The sequence below is a fragment of the Spea bombifrons genome, chromosome 2, assembly GCF_027358695.1.
Source record: "Spea bombifrons isolate aSpeBom1 chromosome 2, aSpeBom1.2.pri, whole genome shotgun sequence".
Lineage (NCBI taxonomy): Eukaryota > Metazoa > Chordata > Amphibia > Anura > Pelobatidae > Spea > Spea bombifrons.
In genome coordinates this window covers 82,660,692-82,678,388 of record NC_071088.1, presented here as the reverse complement: position 1 = coordinate 82,678,388, position 17,697 = coordinate 82,660,692, and the positions used below count along the sequence as shown (strand labels likewise).

Genomic DNA, 17,697 nt, shown 5'->3' with positions numbered 1-17,697 from the left:
ATATCGGCTAAGCAATTGTGTCTCTGCAGTTGTGCATTGTTGATTTTACATCCGTCATCACTCGAATGGGAGGAGACTATCGTGCGGACACTGTAATGAGCTGATACGCCGCTGCTGCTGTGTGTAAGGACTTACCTGCCTCTCCGGTCCTGCGCCGTGGCCGGTCCCCCGACGCTTCCTCCTCAGACGGCTTCCCGGGCAGCGAGTACCACCGACCACGCCGCAAACAGGTAGCACGCCACCGCGTGGTCAAAACATAATATTACACGTTCTTATAACCTTGGGTGACCTCCTTAATGCAGGACACACCTCCACCTTTCCCTATTTAGATCTGGACTTCCTCTTCTGGGTGACCCTTGGTTGGTGTATTCGACTGTTTTCCTGTGCGAGTTGCTGTGACTATTTCTTCGTTTGACTATTTCTTCGTATTAAACAGGCAGCATGCCACCGCGTGGTCAAAACATAATATTACACGTTCTTATAACCTCGGGTGACCTCCTTAATGCAGGACACACCTCCACCTTTCCCTATTTAAACCTGGACTTCCTCTTCTGGGTCACCCTTGGTTGGTGTATTCGACTGTTTTCCTGTGAGAGTTGCTGTGACTATTTCTTTGTTTCACCCGGCTTGCTGATTTGGCTCTTGTTCTCTGATCGTTGGTATTGACTCGGCTTGTTTGACTACTCTTCTGGATTTGATTCAGCTTCCTGTTTTACTGGTTACCAGACCTGATTCTCAGTTCCAGCTCTCCTGGCTACTCTTGGTTCCTGTTTGCCTGGCTCACTCCGCCATCCGGGGTCCTCCTCATCCAATCGTTACACTGTGTCTCCAACGTCAGTCCCACAGCATTAGCTAAATAGGGGTATCCAGCAACAAACCTATTTATTTAGCTGAGAGACTGAAACGGAACTCGCTGATACTTCAGCTGTTGCTGTGTCTCTATTAACGTCACACTGCAAACAGAAGTACGGAAGTATCAGCTCGTTCCGTTTCAGTCCCTCTAAATAAATAGGTTTGTTGTCGTACATCCGGGCAGCAACTTAGCTATTCAGCTGAGGCTGAGAGACTGACGTTGGAGAAGCAGCAGTGGAACGGAAGTATCATCTCGGCGGTATGGTCTAACTCTCGCTGACTCTCAATGCACCTGCACAGCCCCCTTTCTTTCTGCACCCAGGGCAGCCGCAGCCTCACCGCTTTCCCTCCTATACATACCCCACTGCTCATGTCCTATTTGGTAGATCTTTGAAGCCTGTCAGTTTACCCCACCAAATCATATATTTTTGAAAACTAGACACCCCAACTCTTTCCATGCACACATTTTACCATCAGTCATTATCAACGTTTGCAGTAGTATTTGTTTGTGTGTTTTTTTCCACGTACATATTCTGCATTAGCAGGGCTGGCATTTGGGGAGTGCAAGCTGTGCTGCCGCACAGGGCGCAATGGCAGCAGGGGCGCCAGGTGGACGTCCCATCACCAAGGCCGTCTTTAACTTTAGGGGAATAAGTGTAGGGATTGGGAAGACAATTTGTCTTCATCAATTTGAAACCACCAAGCACCTTCAATTGCAACCCCCTTTCAATATGGACCTGGATTACCACAAGAAAAATGTAGCACTAGCTACATAATAGCTCATAAATCATTTGCATTTAAATTAATTGTTACTACCAAATAGGAACCAGTTGAAAAGTATTCTACTGTTTTTCTTTAATGCTAATAATCTGAAAATATTGTGACTGAACACCTTGAAAATTGTGGGAGCATACTGGAAGTTCCCAGATGCTTCTTGGTTACAATTAGTGCATTTAATTCTCTGGCAGATTCGGGAGTTATAGGACAGGAAAACATACTGGCTCCTTCGTGCATTTGATAAAGTTGTGTAAACAGGTTGTGAGACAACGGGGGAAATGGTGGAGAGGAATATTAGGGAAGTGGAACTTAGGCAGATATTAAGACATGACAGTCAATTTTAATAGATGGGATACAAAAAATGCATCCACATAGTTCATTGTATCAAATAAAAACCAAAACATCTCAACAAAAAATATATATTAGTGCAGTCATTGTAATATACTTGTAAAGTTTGAGGAAACCAGAGGATTTTGGATGAACAGATTTGTGTTATCTAGGCTGGTAATGTGCCTCTCACACACATGAGATTGTCACACAAAATGTGTACTTGCACCAACTCGTTTGTGACATTCAGTCTAAAATCTACCACTAAATATTATCAAATCATCCAAGATCCCACAAATGTTGTTAAACCAAAACGTCATCTAGCAGAAATACAAAAGCTATGTTTTTCTTACTGAGTCTGCCATTATAGGAAGACTAATGAATGTGGTTTTCATAAGCTTTTAAATGAAAGATTTCACACAAATAACGAAATACAAAACTAAATTTCTATATTATAAAAATAGGCATTCATTTTGTTTTATTTAGCCACTTTTGTATTGCCATTAGTTACATGTGTGAATGCAGTACTTGGTAAAGTCATGTGGGTATAATCCCGTTACTGATGTTCATACTATTTTCACGATTCCAAGTTGCCAAAAAGGAGTCTGTTTCCTGATCGGTTTCTCTGAAACCAGACAAATCAAAACTTGTAAAGTCTTCTTAATCTTTTCTAGTATGATGGAAGTAATATTTTAGGCACTATTTCTTCTGATGCTGACTCCATACGGCCTACTCAATTTTCTGAAAAAGAAGCAAGAAGACCTTTAATTAGATCTTATATATATATATATATATATATATATATATATATATATATAGACTGAAAATATCATATACGTTCATAACATTTACAGACTTCAGATCACTTTTAAGTTTAGATCTGAATATATCTGGCACGTATTTTACACACTCTAAGCTAACACATACATTTATACACTCGTGTTAACAAACCCACACACACAAACTTACAAATACACAAAAATTCTAAAACAGACGATTGACACATACACACTAATGTTAATATACACACACTCACACAAACACATTCATGCTAACATACTGCTGTAAGCAATAAAATGTTTCATTCCCAATTATCAAGTAACAAATTAAAAAGACACTCTTAGTAACGAAAGCCTCTGGAGGAACTGACTTTGTTAGAATTGCCATACATAATTAGAAAATCAAAATCAAATAAAACCAGAATTTTTCAATGCTAGCTTACATTACTGTACACAATACTATATTTTATGCTCAATGAGAAAAGTATTTCTTTCCATGGGTCTTCCACTTTAACTGCATATTTAAACTGCAACAAATTCAGATAAAAGGTAAGCAATAGTTTACTTTCAAGAATTATTTGACTTGGTCTAGTTCTTGTAACACAGAATTATAATAACAGATTACAAAGGGCTAACACATTCTGTGTAAATGACAAAATATACAAGCTTGGACAAATTGTGAAAATTATATTTTCTTACCTATTAGGGAAGATCAACTGTCAGGATCACATCATACAATTACAGAAAGCAGTATCTTGATGTCACCTAACTAAAGCCTAAACTAAAAGTCTCTTTTCCCATTCAAGCAGCAAATGACTTACCTTGTTCTATTGATCAGTGCGTGTTATGTATACTCTGTGAAAAGCTGATGTCTGATTTTAAGTCCTGAGAGTTATCCTGTGCACTGATGTTTGAAAATGGTTCATCTTTCGCTAGTGACTTCTGAAATAAATGAGAACCCAAACTTCATATAATGTGATTGAATCAGGATTCCAAATGTGTTGCCGCATATTGTAGAGCAGCAAACTAGACCACAAAGTAAGTGATTTTATGGTATATTCTACTCTTCTATTAGTCTGCTAAATTACCATGCTGGGTCTGTTGTGAAAATCAAATGAGTAAGGTATATGTCGGTTAAACCTCAACTTTTAGGAGTCTCATTTGTTAGTTGATGAGTAAGATTGGGTCAAGTTTTAGTTGTTTTTTTAAAACTGTTTTTTTTTTTTACCATAGTCACTACATCTATAAACAAATAAATAAAAATAAAACATTGCTTTGCACAGTATTCCTGAGAACCTACCCCAAAATCAGAAAAATGTTCTTTAAAAAATGTTCTTAGGATGAGGTTCTGACTTATATAATTATAACATAAGCCACCATTTGGTGGCACTGCAACTAAACTATTAAATTTATGTTTGAACGCTATGAAAGTTTGTAAAGTTTTATAACCCATACACTGATTATATCATTTGGGATAGGGTATTAAGGTATAATTAGAATATTTTGTCCTGTTGTATTGAGGGAGTTAAGGTAAATATAAAAAAAACCCAAAATAACATAATACAATCAAATAAGCTCTGCCTATCCCTCTACCACTAAATCCCCTAGACAGGGATTGAGGTCCATCCTCTGGTTGGAGGCAAGGAGGGTGTACACTGTAAATCAAGGTATAGGTGAAATTCATTTATAGACAAAACAGAATGCAATGCACTCTTTAATCACTTGGCGCCTACATGATCTTGTACAACCAGAGATCATTTAAGAACTCCTGCCATTGAGTGAGGTTTTCTTTTTATTCTGGAATTACATTTTATTTTATATTTCTTAAAAGGTTCTAAGGCTGGTGGGCCATAGTAGTGCATTCCATAGTTTTATCTATGTGGTTACCTTCCACATCTCACTTACCACAGGATGGCCGTGGGGGAACAGAAAATACTATAATTATCCTCCCACCCAACTACATACTGGACCCCATTTACTTTTTCATTATTTTTATTACTTTTTTTAAACATTTTTGATTCTACTCATATGACCTCACTTACAATTCACAAAAACAACATAAAACATAAAAATTAAATGTATTAGAAATATGAAAGATGGGGCATGCAAGTACATTGGATTTGCATGACCTCTCTTGCAATTTGCATACTGTATGACTTGCTTTGCGAGGGATGTGAGAGCATGTACCATAACTAGACTGTAGTGTAGTAAGGGTTAAATTAATTGACAATGACACTGACTACTCAGCATTTTAGTAAATAAACTGAAATACCGTATTTGCTCAATTATAAGATGACCCTGATTATAAGACGACCCCCCAAAATTTTGAATATTAATTTAGGAAAAAAAGAAAAAGCCTGAATATAAGACAACCAGGGCCGGCCCTACCATGGAGCAGAGTGGGGCAATTGCTCCAGATGGCACTTTTTTTTTTTTTTTTTAAAGCGGAAGAGAGAGAGGGCGCCGAGTGGTTTTCACTTATCAAGTTGTTAGTACCCGCTCAGCGCCCCTCTCTCTCCTCCGTGAGCCCTCTAGCTCGGTCTCGGTGCCGGCTTGTAATGCTGAGCGCCGGAAGATGACGTCATTTCCGGTGCTCAGCATTACAAGCCGACACCGAGACTGAGCAGGGAGATTCGCCGCAGGTCTGCTGCAAGGTTAGTACAAAGGGGGGGGATATGGTAGATAATAGAGAGGGAGAGGAAGGGTAGATAATGGGGGAGGGCAGAGAAAGGGTAGATAATGGGGGGGGGGCATTTTAAACTTTGCCCCGGGCGGCATTATGTCTTGGGCCGGCCCTGAAGACAACCCTATTGGAAAAAAAAGGTTTACTGGTAAATATTAATTCACATGTAAATTATTTTTCATATTTAATGAACTATGAATGAAAAATTATATTTTTGTTTTTATTTCCTTTTAGTTGCCACTCTGCCCCAGTTATGCACATCTGCCACCCAGATATGCCTTATATACATTTTAACCCCCTATTTGCCACTCCCCCCAGATATGCCTTATGCCCCCTATATGCCACTCTGCCTCCCTTATATGCTTTTTAACCCCCTATATTCCACTCTGCCTCCCTGATATGCCTTGTAACCCCCTATATGCCACTCTGCCTCCAGAAAACCATTGAACCCCCCCATGCGACTCTTAACCCCTCCCCCGACTTACCAGTGCATCCCTTTACTTATGACCCGTGCTTCAGACTCCCCGGTGTCTAGTGGAGTTCTGTGCGTTCTAGACCTCCGCTGCTGGTGGCCAGTACTTCCGCCGCGGCTTCTATGATGAAGTGCCGGCATCACGTGACCTTCCGGTGCTCCACCATAGAATCCCCGGGAGCAGCGGAGGTTGTCTGTGCGCATCCCGCAAATGTTCACCGGCTGCGGGATGCGCACAGACAACCTCCACTTCTGCCGGCACTTCTATGGTGGAGCACCGGAGGTCATGTGATGCCGGCGCTCCATCATAGAAGCCCCAGAGGAAGTGCCGGCAGCAGCAGAGGCTGCCAGAGAGGAGGATCCGGGTCCCCTGCAGTGCTGCGGGGGATGTGGATCTAAGTCTTGTAACCTCGTCTTATAATCGAGCAAATATGGTATATTCTAAAATGCTGGGTAAAGTGCTTGTGATTATGAAATACAGGATATGTAATCACATTACAGGTCCTTTGTAAACCAAAGAAAGGAGCAGTATCCCCTTTACCTTTTCATCATTGTTTGCAAATTTGAACTTTTTCTCTTTATAGTGGTTCCTTTTTGGAAGAATATGTAACAGCATCAAGTCACATACAACTGTAGCCTGAATGTATGAAAACAAAAGAAAAAGTATAATATAGAGTAGATTTCCATTGTCATAGTACCAATGCAAACCAGTAAACAACATACTACTCTGGAAGTTAAGATATTAGAATAATCAACAATCCCAAATTAGAAGTAAGACATTTTCACTTTGCTGAAAAGTTGTGCTCTGCGCAGACACGGCCCGGCACCTAATTTCATGTGTGTGCTATAGTAATGTTGTGTCGTTTATTGACTAACCTATCAATACATGCTTGCTATCCTCTCATTCTGGCCAGCAAGCATGTATTTGCCTTTATGAGCAACATGCCCAATTAAAGCATAGTTAAAACAAAAACATTTTATTATCAATTAAACATATCAATACTAAATTAAATTATACATATTATTCTCCACATCTTCATTGCGTTGAAATTTGCACCGTGCTTTTAAGACACTGAGCAGTGGGATATGATGTCACATCCCAGCACACAGTACAGCACCTTCTAATGCAGCCATAGAGACTGTGCTCACACTATTCGGTCTAGGCCATGATACATCACTGCCTATTGGGGCGATCCGGGATCCCTGCTGTTCCATAACTCATAATATGTGGCACACGTGTAGAGTATCAACACAGATCTGGCTGTATCATCAGCACTATGGTGAATAAATGTCTGTAACAAAAGAATCAATACATATTGCTCACAGGTTGGAGACTGTGGGCATGTAAAGGCAGTTTAACCTGCCATCAGCTGGGGACAGCGAAAAGTCAGACAAGAATAAGATGGCAGGTGGTGCATATCTGCATGGTATGCCTGTGCTTCAGTGTTGTGTCTGTATCATATACTGTTGCTTGTATATCTCATCTGGATAGTACAGGTACATAACCATATCTCCCAATGGTCCTTGATTAGGAGGGACAATCAATCTTTGGACCGCAAATACCCATATCGCCCTTTCCTCCCACGATGTCCCTTGTTTGTTGTGAGTATCACAGGGATATAAAGCCCTAAAATTCACAACAAGTCTAGAAAGAACATTAAATTGTTTGGTGCACATATACAAAACTAAATCCTTCAATTGTGTGTGTGTGTGCATACAAATATGTATAACTATACAAATAGCACAATTTTATGATAAAACTGTCATTATGACACTTAACATGGTAATAAACACAGATAGTAGAATAATGTCCTCTGTACTCACCACACCAAAAATTCCAACGCCTGAGCCAATTGTTGTCATAGTTGGAATAATATCGAATTTTCCTCCCTATACGATGAATAAATAAAATAGTGCAATCCGTTATTTATGTTGCAATGTAAAAACTCATGAGATTTCTGCCTTCACACATTTCTTTTTCTCAATAAGTTTAAAAGCCACAGGAGAATATATACCGGTATTTATTTTTCACCATTGTATAACATCAGTACAAATTATAGATTTCTTGTAAAGTATTCCCTGCTATGCTAAATTATTATCATTATTTATTGTTTTATATAGCACCACCATAGCGCTGTAAATTGGACATACAGCAAGTAATACTGTATGTAACATTATAATTTTGGTTACAGAAACAGGTGAGGAGGGCCCTGCTCAAAGGAGTTTACAATTGAGAGGGATTTAGTATTACATAAGTGGTAGGAAAGATACTTGGAAAGGTGAGCTAAGGAATATGAGAGGAAGGACACATGTAAGTTTGTAGACATCCTTAAAGAAGTAGGTCTTGAGGGAGGAGAGGATAAACAGAGATCATTGGATGAGTGGAGAGACTGGATGGAAGTGTATTTAGAGATGAATGAGAAGGTTTAAGTAGGGGAACAACTATGAACAGCTTTGAAAGTAAGTATTTAAAAAATAATCCTAAAGAGCACAGATAGACATTCAAGAGAGGTGTTAATAAAGTGATGGGTGAAGAAGTCTAGCAGTAGTAAGGTAGTAAGTAGTAAGGCATGGGAGTAATGAAACTTACTTAGTTGAATATCAACAATTCTTTCAAGAATCTTGGAGGCGATGGGAAGTAGAGAGATGGTATGGTAATTGTACAGATCAGTCATGTACATAAAAAAATGTTTTTTAAGATATGAGTTATGGTAGCATGCTTAAAGGAGGATGGGGCAGATTAAGTAGAAAGGGAGTGGAAAGGGGACATAAGGTTGGACAAGAAGAAAGAAAAGCATTAACCTCATCTTCAGGGACAAGGGGAAATTGGTTTATGATAGAAGAAGAAGAAGATTTCAATGTATGGGAGGGTGGGAGACAGGGTGGGCAAGAGGGGTGTGTAGATATATCACATCTGAGCAAAACAGAGGGTGGAGTTTTAGAGAAAGGTATGATTTTGGAGAGAGGAGAATGAGTAAATCGTTTGAGAGTATCTGAAGATTCAGAGAGCTAAGGTCCCTGGTTAGGGAAAAAAAATTGAAACCACATGACTCAAAGGGTAGTGTACTTGGATAAAAGTAAATAAAGCAATACCAGGCGCTAAACCCTGCACCAGCTGCTCTGTCAACGTTTGCATCGCCTTATCGCAAAAATATATACAAATAATCAAAAACAGTGGTATTCCTAAAAAATAAGAAAAATAATATAAACCTTAGAAGTATATGCAGATGTAATTATCAACATGAATAGAAGTGAAATCAAACCATCACAGGCACCTACCCCAATTTCCTTATGCAGGGCACACCCAAGGGCGCCTAGATCCTGGATATACTGTATTTGCCCGAATATAGGCTGCATCCCCCCACTTTAAGTCTTTAAAGTGGGGGTGCGGCCTATAATCGGGGTTTAGCGCAGGGATGCGCAATCTGTATCGCCCGACGCCCAGGACATGCAGTTCTGGGTACCGGGAGGGTTTTTTTTTTATTTAGCCCTGCTGCGGCCAAGCAGCAGGGTTAGGATCCAGATCCCCCGCAGCACTGCAGGGGACCTGACTCCTACTCTCCGTCAGCCGGTGGACGTCTGTGCGATGCGTGTAGATAACCTCCACTGCTGGCACTTCCCCCATGGATTCTATGGTGGAGCACCAGCTTGACATAACCTTCCCGTGATCCACCATAGAAGCCCCAGCGGAAGTGCTGGCAGTGGAAGTTGTCTAAGCGTATAGCGCAGACGCTCACCGGCTGCAGCGATGCGCATAGACAACCTCTGCTGCTGGCACTTCCGCCGGTGCTTCTCTATCATGCAGGCATCATCCACCGGCCGGCCCCCGCTAGACATCAGAGAGTCTGGGGGTGCATTGGTAAGTCTGAGGGGGTTTGGCATATCTACGGAGCAGAGTGGCATATCAGGGGGGAGAGTGGCATATCAGGGGGGCAGACTGGCATTTCTAGGGGGCATAAAGCATATCTGGCAGGCAGACTGGCATTTCTTGGGGGCATAAAGCATATCTGGGGGGAAGAGTTACATATCTTGGGGGCAGAGTGGCATATCAGGGGAGCAGAGGGGAATATCTAAGTAAGGTGCATCATGAATTAAGGGGGACTATAAAATGGCTATTGGTTTTCCAAATTTCTGTTTATGTATAGCATATGCTGACTAACTGCATAATAGATACCAAAAATGTTAAAGTACATGTATTCCTGTGTATTAGATACTGTGTTTTACCTTTCTGCTAATGTTTATTTTTTCTTTAAAAACTATTTTTTCTTTAAATAGCACCAAATTTTTAGGGTGCAACCTATAATCGGGTGCGGCCTATATTTGAGCCAATACGGTATATGCAATTCACCTTTTCTAACATCATTCATTGAACAGATTAATGAACCGATTTATAGGTTCACTTAATGTGACTCACAGCAGTTACTGTTTCCCAGTCCCTCCCTGTAGTCACACTGACGATTGGGGAATGCAATAAAACAAAGTGAATTAAGGCGCTTCAAATAAAATTATGAATTATAGTTTGTAAGGTGTTCAGTGTAAAATAAGAAAAAAAGCTGCCAGCACAACAAAATGGACAAAAGATAAATAAAGTACAGCACTCAATTTACAACATATGTATTATTAAAGAATAATTATTATTCTTTAATAATACATATGTTGTAAATTGAGCGCTGCCCTTTATTTATCTTTTTACACTGACGCTTGCCCCCTGCCCCTTTCATTATGGTCTATAAATCCTCCTACTCAGCAACTAAAGTCCACACTACTCAGCAACTAAACTCACAGTAAGTATAAGATTAATATTTGGGTCCTGAAAGTTAGGGGAGGTGGGGGTTAATTTAGGGGAAGTTATGGTTAATGGGGTCTTTAGGGTTAATTTAATGGTGATGACTGAGGAGTTAATTTAATTAATTTAATAAGGTTAACTTAAGGTGCAGTTAGAGGTAAAGGGGTGCAAACTAAGGGGAATCTAAATCCTAGGGGCAGTGAAGATTAATCCTGTATTTAGTTTATATAAGTATAATTGTGTTCGAATCAGAATTCCTCTGAACAGTTCTTTGAGTCAGTGAATAGATGAGCTGTAACCTGATCCCAGAGTTTGTTTGCTGTGCAGATGACTCACTCTAGGGTCATATTACAACTGCAGTTGATGATTCACAGACTGAACGATTTGTTCATGAACCGGACATCACTACTTTAGAATGCCAGTGCTAGGATATGATGGATGCCTAAAGGAAACTGTCCATGTATAAACTGTTCCTGAATGTTCTGTGGAAGTCTTATACCTAAATACTTTTTATTTGTAAATAATGTTTGAGAACTACATTCACATACAGAGAAAAAAAGAAATAGTTATTTTTTATTTAAATATCGTATTTAAATATTGTATGAAATTTACCTCTCCTGTTACTAGAACATCAAATCGAATGCCAAATACTTTAAATAATGTTCGCTTGTTTGTTCCATTTTCTTTGTAGTGTCTTGCATATCTTTAATAAATAACACGAGAGATTTAATTAATTTTTGATTAGCAATCGGCAACATATTTAGTTAAGAAGCTAGTCATGGAGTGGTTAACATTTTAACGGATTTTGCCTAAAACAATTTAGTGGAGAGATCTAGTAAGACAGGAGCACACTGCATATAATATAACAGATGTTTGTTTAAAATACACTATAGTTCTGTAACACTGCAAACAACAATAATTCACCATCACATTTTCCATCAACTACATTGCTCAGAGCTTAGTTCCACTCTCACTGTCTCACTCGCTCTCTCTCACACTCTCATTCTTGTTCACTCTCTCACAACCACTTTCGTTTCTGCCCACCGCTTCCGCTGCTCACCACTTTTTTCTTCATCTTCTATCTTTTAAATTCTCCCTTCTTTTCTCTGTTCACGCTTTTATCCTCAATCTGCTATCTTCAATCTTCTATCTTCGTCCGCATCTCAACTGACATAAGACGGCGGGAACTTCTGCCAAAATGGCTGCGCTTCTGGTGATATCCTCTCTTAGATCCTTGAATTGTAGGAGAGGACGTCACCAGAAGCGCTGCCATGTTACCCTGAGTTTAAGTTAGGGGAAAATGGCGGTGCTTTCAGTGAAGTCCTCTCTGTGATTGGAGGGTCGGGGAGAAGATGTCACTGGAAGCGCCACCATTTTGGCCGAAGTTCCAGCCGGGTTATGTCTGATGATGAGATGGGGATGAAGATGGGGATGAAGATAGAAGATTGATGATAGCAGATCAAAGTGACAACCGCTGAAGAAGTGACACTCTGCTACAATGTAAAGTAGTGAGTGTACAGCCTGTATAACAGTGTAAATTTGCTGTCCCCTCAAAAAAACGCATACACGCTTATGTCATAAGACATACACGCTTTTCACACACACACACAATTAGATATTCATGCTCACACACACACACAATTAGACATGCTTGCTCTCTCACACACACACACACTTATACATAGATGCTCTCTCTCTCACACACACACAATTCGACATCCATGCTCTCTCTCACATACACATACGCTTCTGTCTCCCCAAGCCAGATCAAAAGTTTAGAAAGAGCCCTTCCAACCTGGAGGGGTGCGGTCCAGGACGAAAGGGCCATTTTAAAACTATTTTGAAGCGTTAAGAGGAGCCACAAACAAACCCCCCTGTAGACCCCGATAGTTACACCCCCTGTAGTTACACCAGTGAAGTCATTATCAATGATGTATTGCCTCACTGCACTGCATTTCTTTAGATGTGTCTTATGGAATCTACACAGTTTTTATGGCCTGGAGTGCATGTGTAAAAATGTATTCCATGTAGCCCACTGAACAACTTATCAGAACTTGTTCTCTAATGAGTTCAATTAAGGTTTTCTCAATAGTTGTCATCTAGTATTCACAGTCATTATTTGCCAATTAGTCAGGGAGTTGAATCAGTAACCACGTATTTACAACCGCTGGTAATACCAAATGAAGTAAGGTTTAGATATATTAGTACATTTGGTGTTGAATACACCATGAATACTTGTTAATAAAGCAAAATACACACTTACCTGAAATTAAAGCCTTTTGAAACAGGGTTTTGATCATGAAGTGCATGAAAATGGTATGTAGGCTTGCAGAACCTCACAGGCCAGTCCAAATCACATGTCCAGTCTATGACAATGTTAATTGTCCCACCCTGCATGAATTTTAAAGATTGATACACCAACAAGTAATTTAATATCACGGTAAGACATTTAACAAGATTACATTGTAATATGATTAACGGGGATTGCTCTAATTGACAATAGCAAAGTGTGGTTTCTCTGCTTCTGAATGGATGTCTGTTATGGTAATCAAGTGCCATCTAAACAAGTTCATTCACCAACAAACACCTCTCCCCAAAGGAGGAACTTCCAGTTGCAAACCTGGGATTTTTGATCATCCCAAGGTACAAAAGTAAACACCAATCACATGTTAAATTTCAATATAATGTATAAAAATACTTCCCAACTGCTGCACTGCAGCACCCGATATACACTCCTCTCCACCAGATAATACCCAAGTAGTACAACAGATAAGGCACAACCAGACAACTAAGAAATACAAAGCACACCAAACCAGATAACAGGTGAATTAAACTTAAAACGGCGCGTAACCACCTAGGTTCAGAACGTGCAAGCTCACATAAAGGTGTGACATACCGACGAGCATGACTGTACCAGCATGTATTGTAGATTTTCATTTTCCTGTTGTTTTACAATGCCTTCTAAAGTTTCGAATAACCAAGAAGATGGTAACCCTCACTCAAAGGCGTTGTCAGTTTTAACTTCCTTGGGGTTTGAAGCACCAATCATTAAGAAACTCCATCTTTTACTTTTATATATATAATATTATAATGTTTCATCCTCCCTTTCCAAAATAAAGATATTTCTTAGAAGTATCTGTTGTATCATGAAAATCCAGTTTACCTACCGGTGTTTGTGAAAATGATCTTATAAAAGGGCCCATTTAACTTAGTGCACGTATATCAATGGGCATACCTGGGAGTTCTCCCTTTCCTGGGCAAGTGGCTTTGTAAAGGCTAGTCACATTTGAGGTGGGGATAGTTATGTGTAGAAACAAGGGTAGTTGTAACTGGCTTTTAGTGGGCATGAAATAGAAAGGAAACGGGCAGGAAGTAGATTTGGCCAAATGCCACCCTTCTGCCTAGAAAAAGGAGAAAATTGTATCAATATGTATGGAACCAAAGAGAGGGTTTGGTTCCAGGGGGGAAGTTTAATATGTGTTGCACTGCAGTTAACCAGGATGTAGTTAAGGGGATGAGACACATGTGCACTGAGTATAAGTTGGAGTTGAAGTTTATACAGTATGTTTTAAGAAGATCTGTTAATAAAACCATTAAACACTGCAGCTGGAGTCTGACAGCCCTGTTAATGCACAGTAACATTGAAACATGGTGGCAGCAGATATTTGAGCACTATACTAAGTGCAGATATGGAAGGTCTAAAACCACCAGGTTTGCTAGATTTTCAGGCAAGGAATCTGTCTCAGGCATGGAGGAAATGGAAAGAAGAAATTCTCCTATACACAGACCTTACCATGACTGGCAAACCAGAGGAGCTGAAGGTAAAACTGTTCCTGTACTTACTTGGGGACAAAGGCAGAGAGGTTAAAGACACCCTTCTCCCTGGAGTGGCAGCTCCCTCACTAGCACAGCTAATGAAAGTATTTGATGATTATTGTGAACCAAAGCAAAATGAGACTGTGGAAAGATATAATTTTTTTTCAAGGAATCAGAGGGAAGAGGAAGGAATAGATGCATATGCCACAGAGCTGCGTACACTGGCAGCTACTTGCAACTTTGGTAATATCAGAGACTCATTAATAAGGGACAGGATTGTATGTGGCACAAGGGACTCTAAACTCAGAGAATGCCTACTGAGAGAAGTGGATTTAACACTGGAAAAATGTGTACAAATAGGTAGAGCTGCTGAGCTGTCTAAAGCAAGGGTGCAGCTCCTAGAGGGTTCCAGTGCCAGTGCCGTGTCAGTCCACGGGATGGAAACAAGGTACACCCTTAGGAAGGGTCACAGCAGAATGTCAATGACTCCAGACAAGATGATACAGTGTATATATTGTGGGAAGCGTCATGAGAGACTGAAAGAGAAATGCCCAGCATTTGGACAACAATGTAGAGGGTGCGGTAAAGCCAATCATTTTATTAACCAGTGCCGTACCAATACACAACACAGAAAGCCAGCAGTACAAGCTGTTTATAAGGAGACAGAAGACTCAGAGCAATATGAAGACATTCTAGGTCTGACTTTGGAACCAGCTTTTCAGATTTGTGCATTGAAGAAAACAGTAAGCAGATTTCCATCAGCTTTATTTGCTACTATGCTAATCAACCAGGAGGCTGTTAGATTCCAAATGGACTGTGGAGCAGACTGTAATGTCATACCAGAAAGGTTGGTAAAAGACAAATCCAAAATAGTACCATGTGATAAGTTGCTACGGATGTACAATAAGAGCACACTGAAACCAGTAGGGTTATGTAAACTCAAAATAAGAAACCCATGCAATCAGAAATTGTATCAGGCCGAGTTTGTCGTAATTGACACGGATGTGTGTCACCCTATACTGGGAAGTAGAGCTATACAGGCAATGGGACTGATCTCGGTGCAGCACCAAAATATCCTGAATGTGGAACAAGATGGTGACCTACCACATGCCGCTGGGTGGGGTTGGCCAGCCATCAATAAAGAGTATGCAGATATTTTTCAAGGAGTGGGCTGTCTAGAAGGAAAACTGAAATTGGAAGTGGATGATCTTGTACAGCCTGTTAGACTTCCAAAAAGAAAGGTTCCTTTGTCGTTACTTAAACCCCTTAGAGAGGAACTTACCTGTTTAGAGAATCAGGGTATTATTACCCCTGTAGAGAGAAGCACAGACTGGATTAGTAGTATGGTAGTGGTGAAAAAACCATCAGGGAAGTTAAGAATTTGCATTGACCCTAAGCCTCTGAACAAGGCTTTGAAACGAAGCCATTATCCTTTGCCAACAATTGATGACATACTACCAGATCTAGCAAGAGCAAAGATTTTTTCAGTGTGCGATGTAAAGAGTGGATTTTGGCATATTGAATTAGAGGAAGAATCTAGCTATTTGACCACTTTTTCTACCCCTTTTGGCCGTTACCGCTGGATTCGAATGCCTATGGGTATCAGCCCCGCCCCAAAAGTGTTCCAGCGAAAACTAAATCATGCATTGGAAGGGCTACCAGGTATCCGGATAATTGCAGATGATATTCTGATTGTAGGAGAAGGAGATACCGAGGCCGAAGCCATTCATGATCATGATAAAAAGTTGAAGAACTTGCTAGAACGTTGTAGGGAAAAACACATCAAACTAAATCCAGAAAAATTCCAGTTAAGAAAACCTGAAGTGCCGTATATTGGACACTTGTTGTCAGCCAAGGGACTTCGAGCAGACCCAAACAAGGTAAAAGCCATTACTGAAATGCCCAGACCTTTGGATGTTAAAGGAGTACAGAGATTTTTGGGGATGGTAAACTATCTCTCAAGGTTTTGTGAGAACATCTCTGGTGCTGCTGAACCACTGCGACAACTAACCCAAAAGAATGCAGTATGGGAGTGGACTGATGTTCAGGAAGAGGCATTTCAGCAGATTAAATCAAAAATCAGCAGTGCACCTGTACTTAAGTTTTATAACCCAGATGAACCATTAGAACTCCAATGTGATGCATCAGAGAAAGGTCTGGGAGCAGTGCTTATGCAAGGTAAACAACCAATAGCTTTTGCAAGCAGAGCAATGACGGAGACAGAGCAAGGTTATGCACAGATAGAGAAGGAGCTGTTAGCAATCCTCTTTGGAATGGAAAAATTCCACCAATTCACATTTGGGCAGACAGTAGCTGTACAATCGGACCATAAGCCCCTTGAAAGCATTATGAAGAAACCCTTACTTAAAGCACCCAGACGTCTTCAGCGTATGATGTTACGGCTTCAGATGTATGATGCTTGTATCAGATACTGCCCGGGGAAGTCTCTGGTAGTGGCAGACACATTGAGTAGAGCTTATCTAAAAGACGGTTCCATGGAGGGCTCTGTGGAGCACCAGATTGAAACTATAAACATGCTCCAATATCTACCCATCTCAAACAGGAGACTGGTTGCTATACAACAAAGCACGGATAAAGACAGGTCTTTACAAGCAGTGAAGCAAATTGTGTTAAGGGGATGGCCTCATGCAAAGGAGCAGGTACCCCTGGAAGCATTGCCATTTTACCACATACGTGATGAACTGAGTGTACAGGATGGTGTTCTATTCAAAGGTGAGCGAGTAGTTATTCCATCAGATCTCCGAGCAGATATTATGTCTCGGATACATTCTTCACATTTCGGTGTGGAAGGATGTCTACGGAGAGCCAGGGAGAGTGTTTACTGGCCAGGAATGAATGCACAGTTGAAAGAATATATTGACCAATGTGACATATGTCGATCATTTGATACTAGACAACAGAAAGAGACATTAATTCCTCATGAGATCCCAACTAGACCGTGGGAAAAGCTTGGCATTGATTTGTTCACATTTAATGGAAAGGAATATTTAATATCAGTGGATTATGACTCTAACTTCTGGGAGATAGACCATCTGCATGATACAAGATCTACTACAGTAATACGAAAATTGAAGGCCCATTTTGCCAGATATGGAATCCCAGATACTGTATGTTCAGATAATGGACCCCAGTTTATAGCAACAGAGTTTAAAGACTTCAGTAAAGATTGGGATTTTAAGAGGTA

General features: G+C 40.3%; 1 protein-coding gene across 4 annotated transcripts in view; it reads right to left on the bottom strand.

The window, feature by feature from the left end:
* Positions 1-3,562: 3,562 nt before the first annotated feature.
* Positions 3,563-17,697, bottom strand: part of P2RX1 (purinergic receptor P2X 1) — a 29,924-nt gene continuing 15,789 nt past the window's right edge. For all 4 annotated transcript variants that reach the window (XM_053454949.1, XM_053454947.1, XM_053454950.1 and 1 more), the window contains 5 exons: positions 12,940-13,067; positions 11,289-11,379; positions 7,715-7,780; positions 6,432-6,527; positions 3,563-3,677 (listed from right to left, as the gene is read on the bottom strand). In XM_053454949.1, coding sequence (XP_053310924.1) covers positions 3,570-3,677; positions 6,432-6,527; positions 7,715-7,780; positions 11,289-11,379; positions 12,940-13,067 — 489 coding nt within the window. In that variant the 3' untranslated portion in view covers positions 3,563-3,569. The remainder of the gene's footprint in view (positions 3,678-6,431; positions 6,528-7,714; positions 7,781-11,288; positions 11,380-12,939; positions 13,068-17,697) is intronic.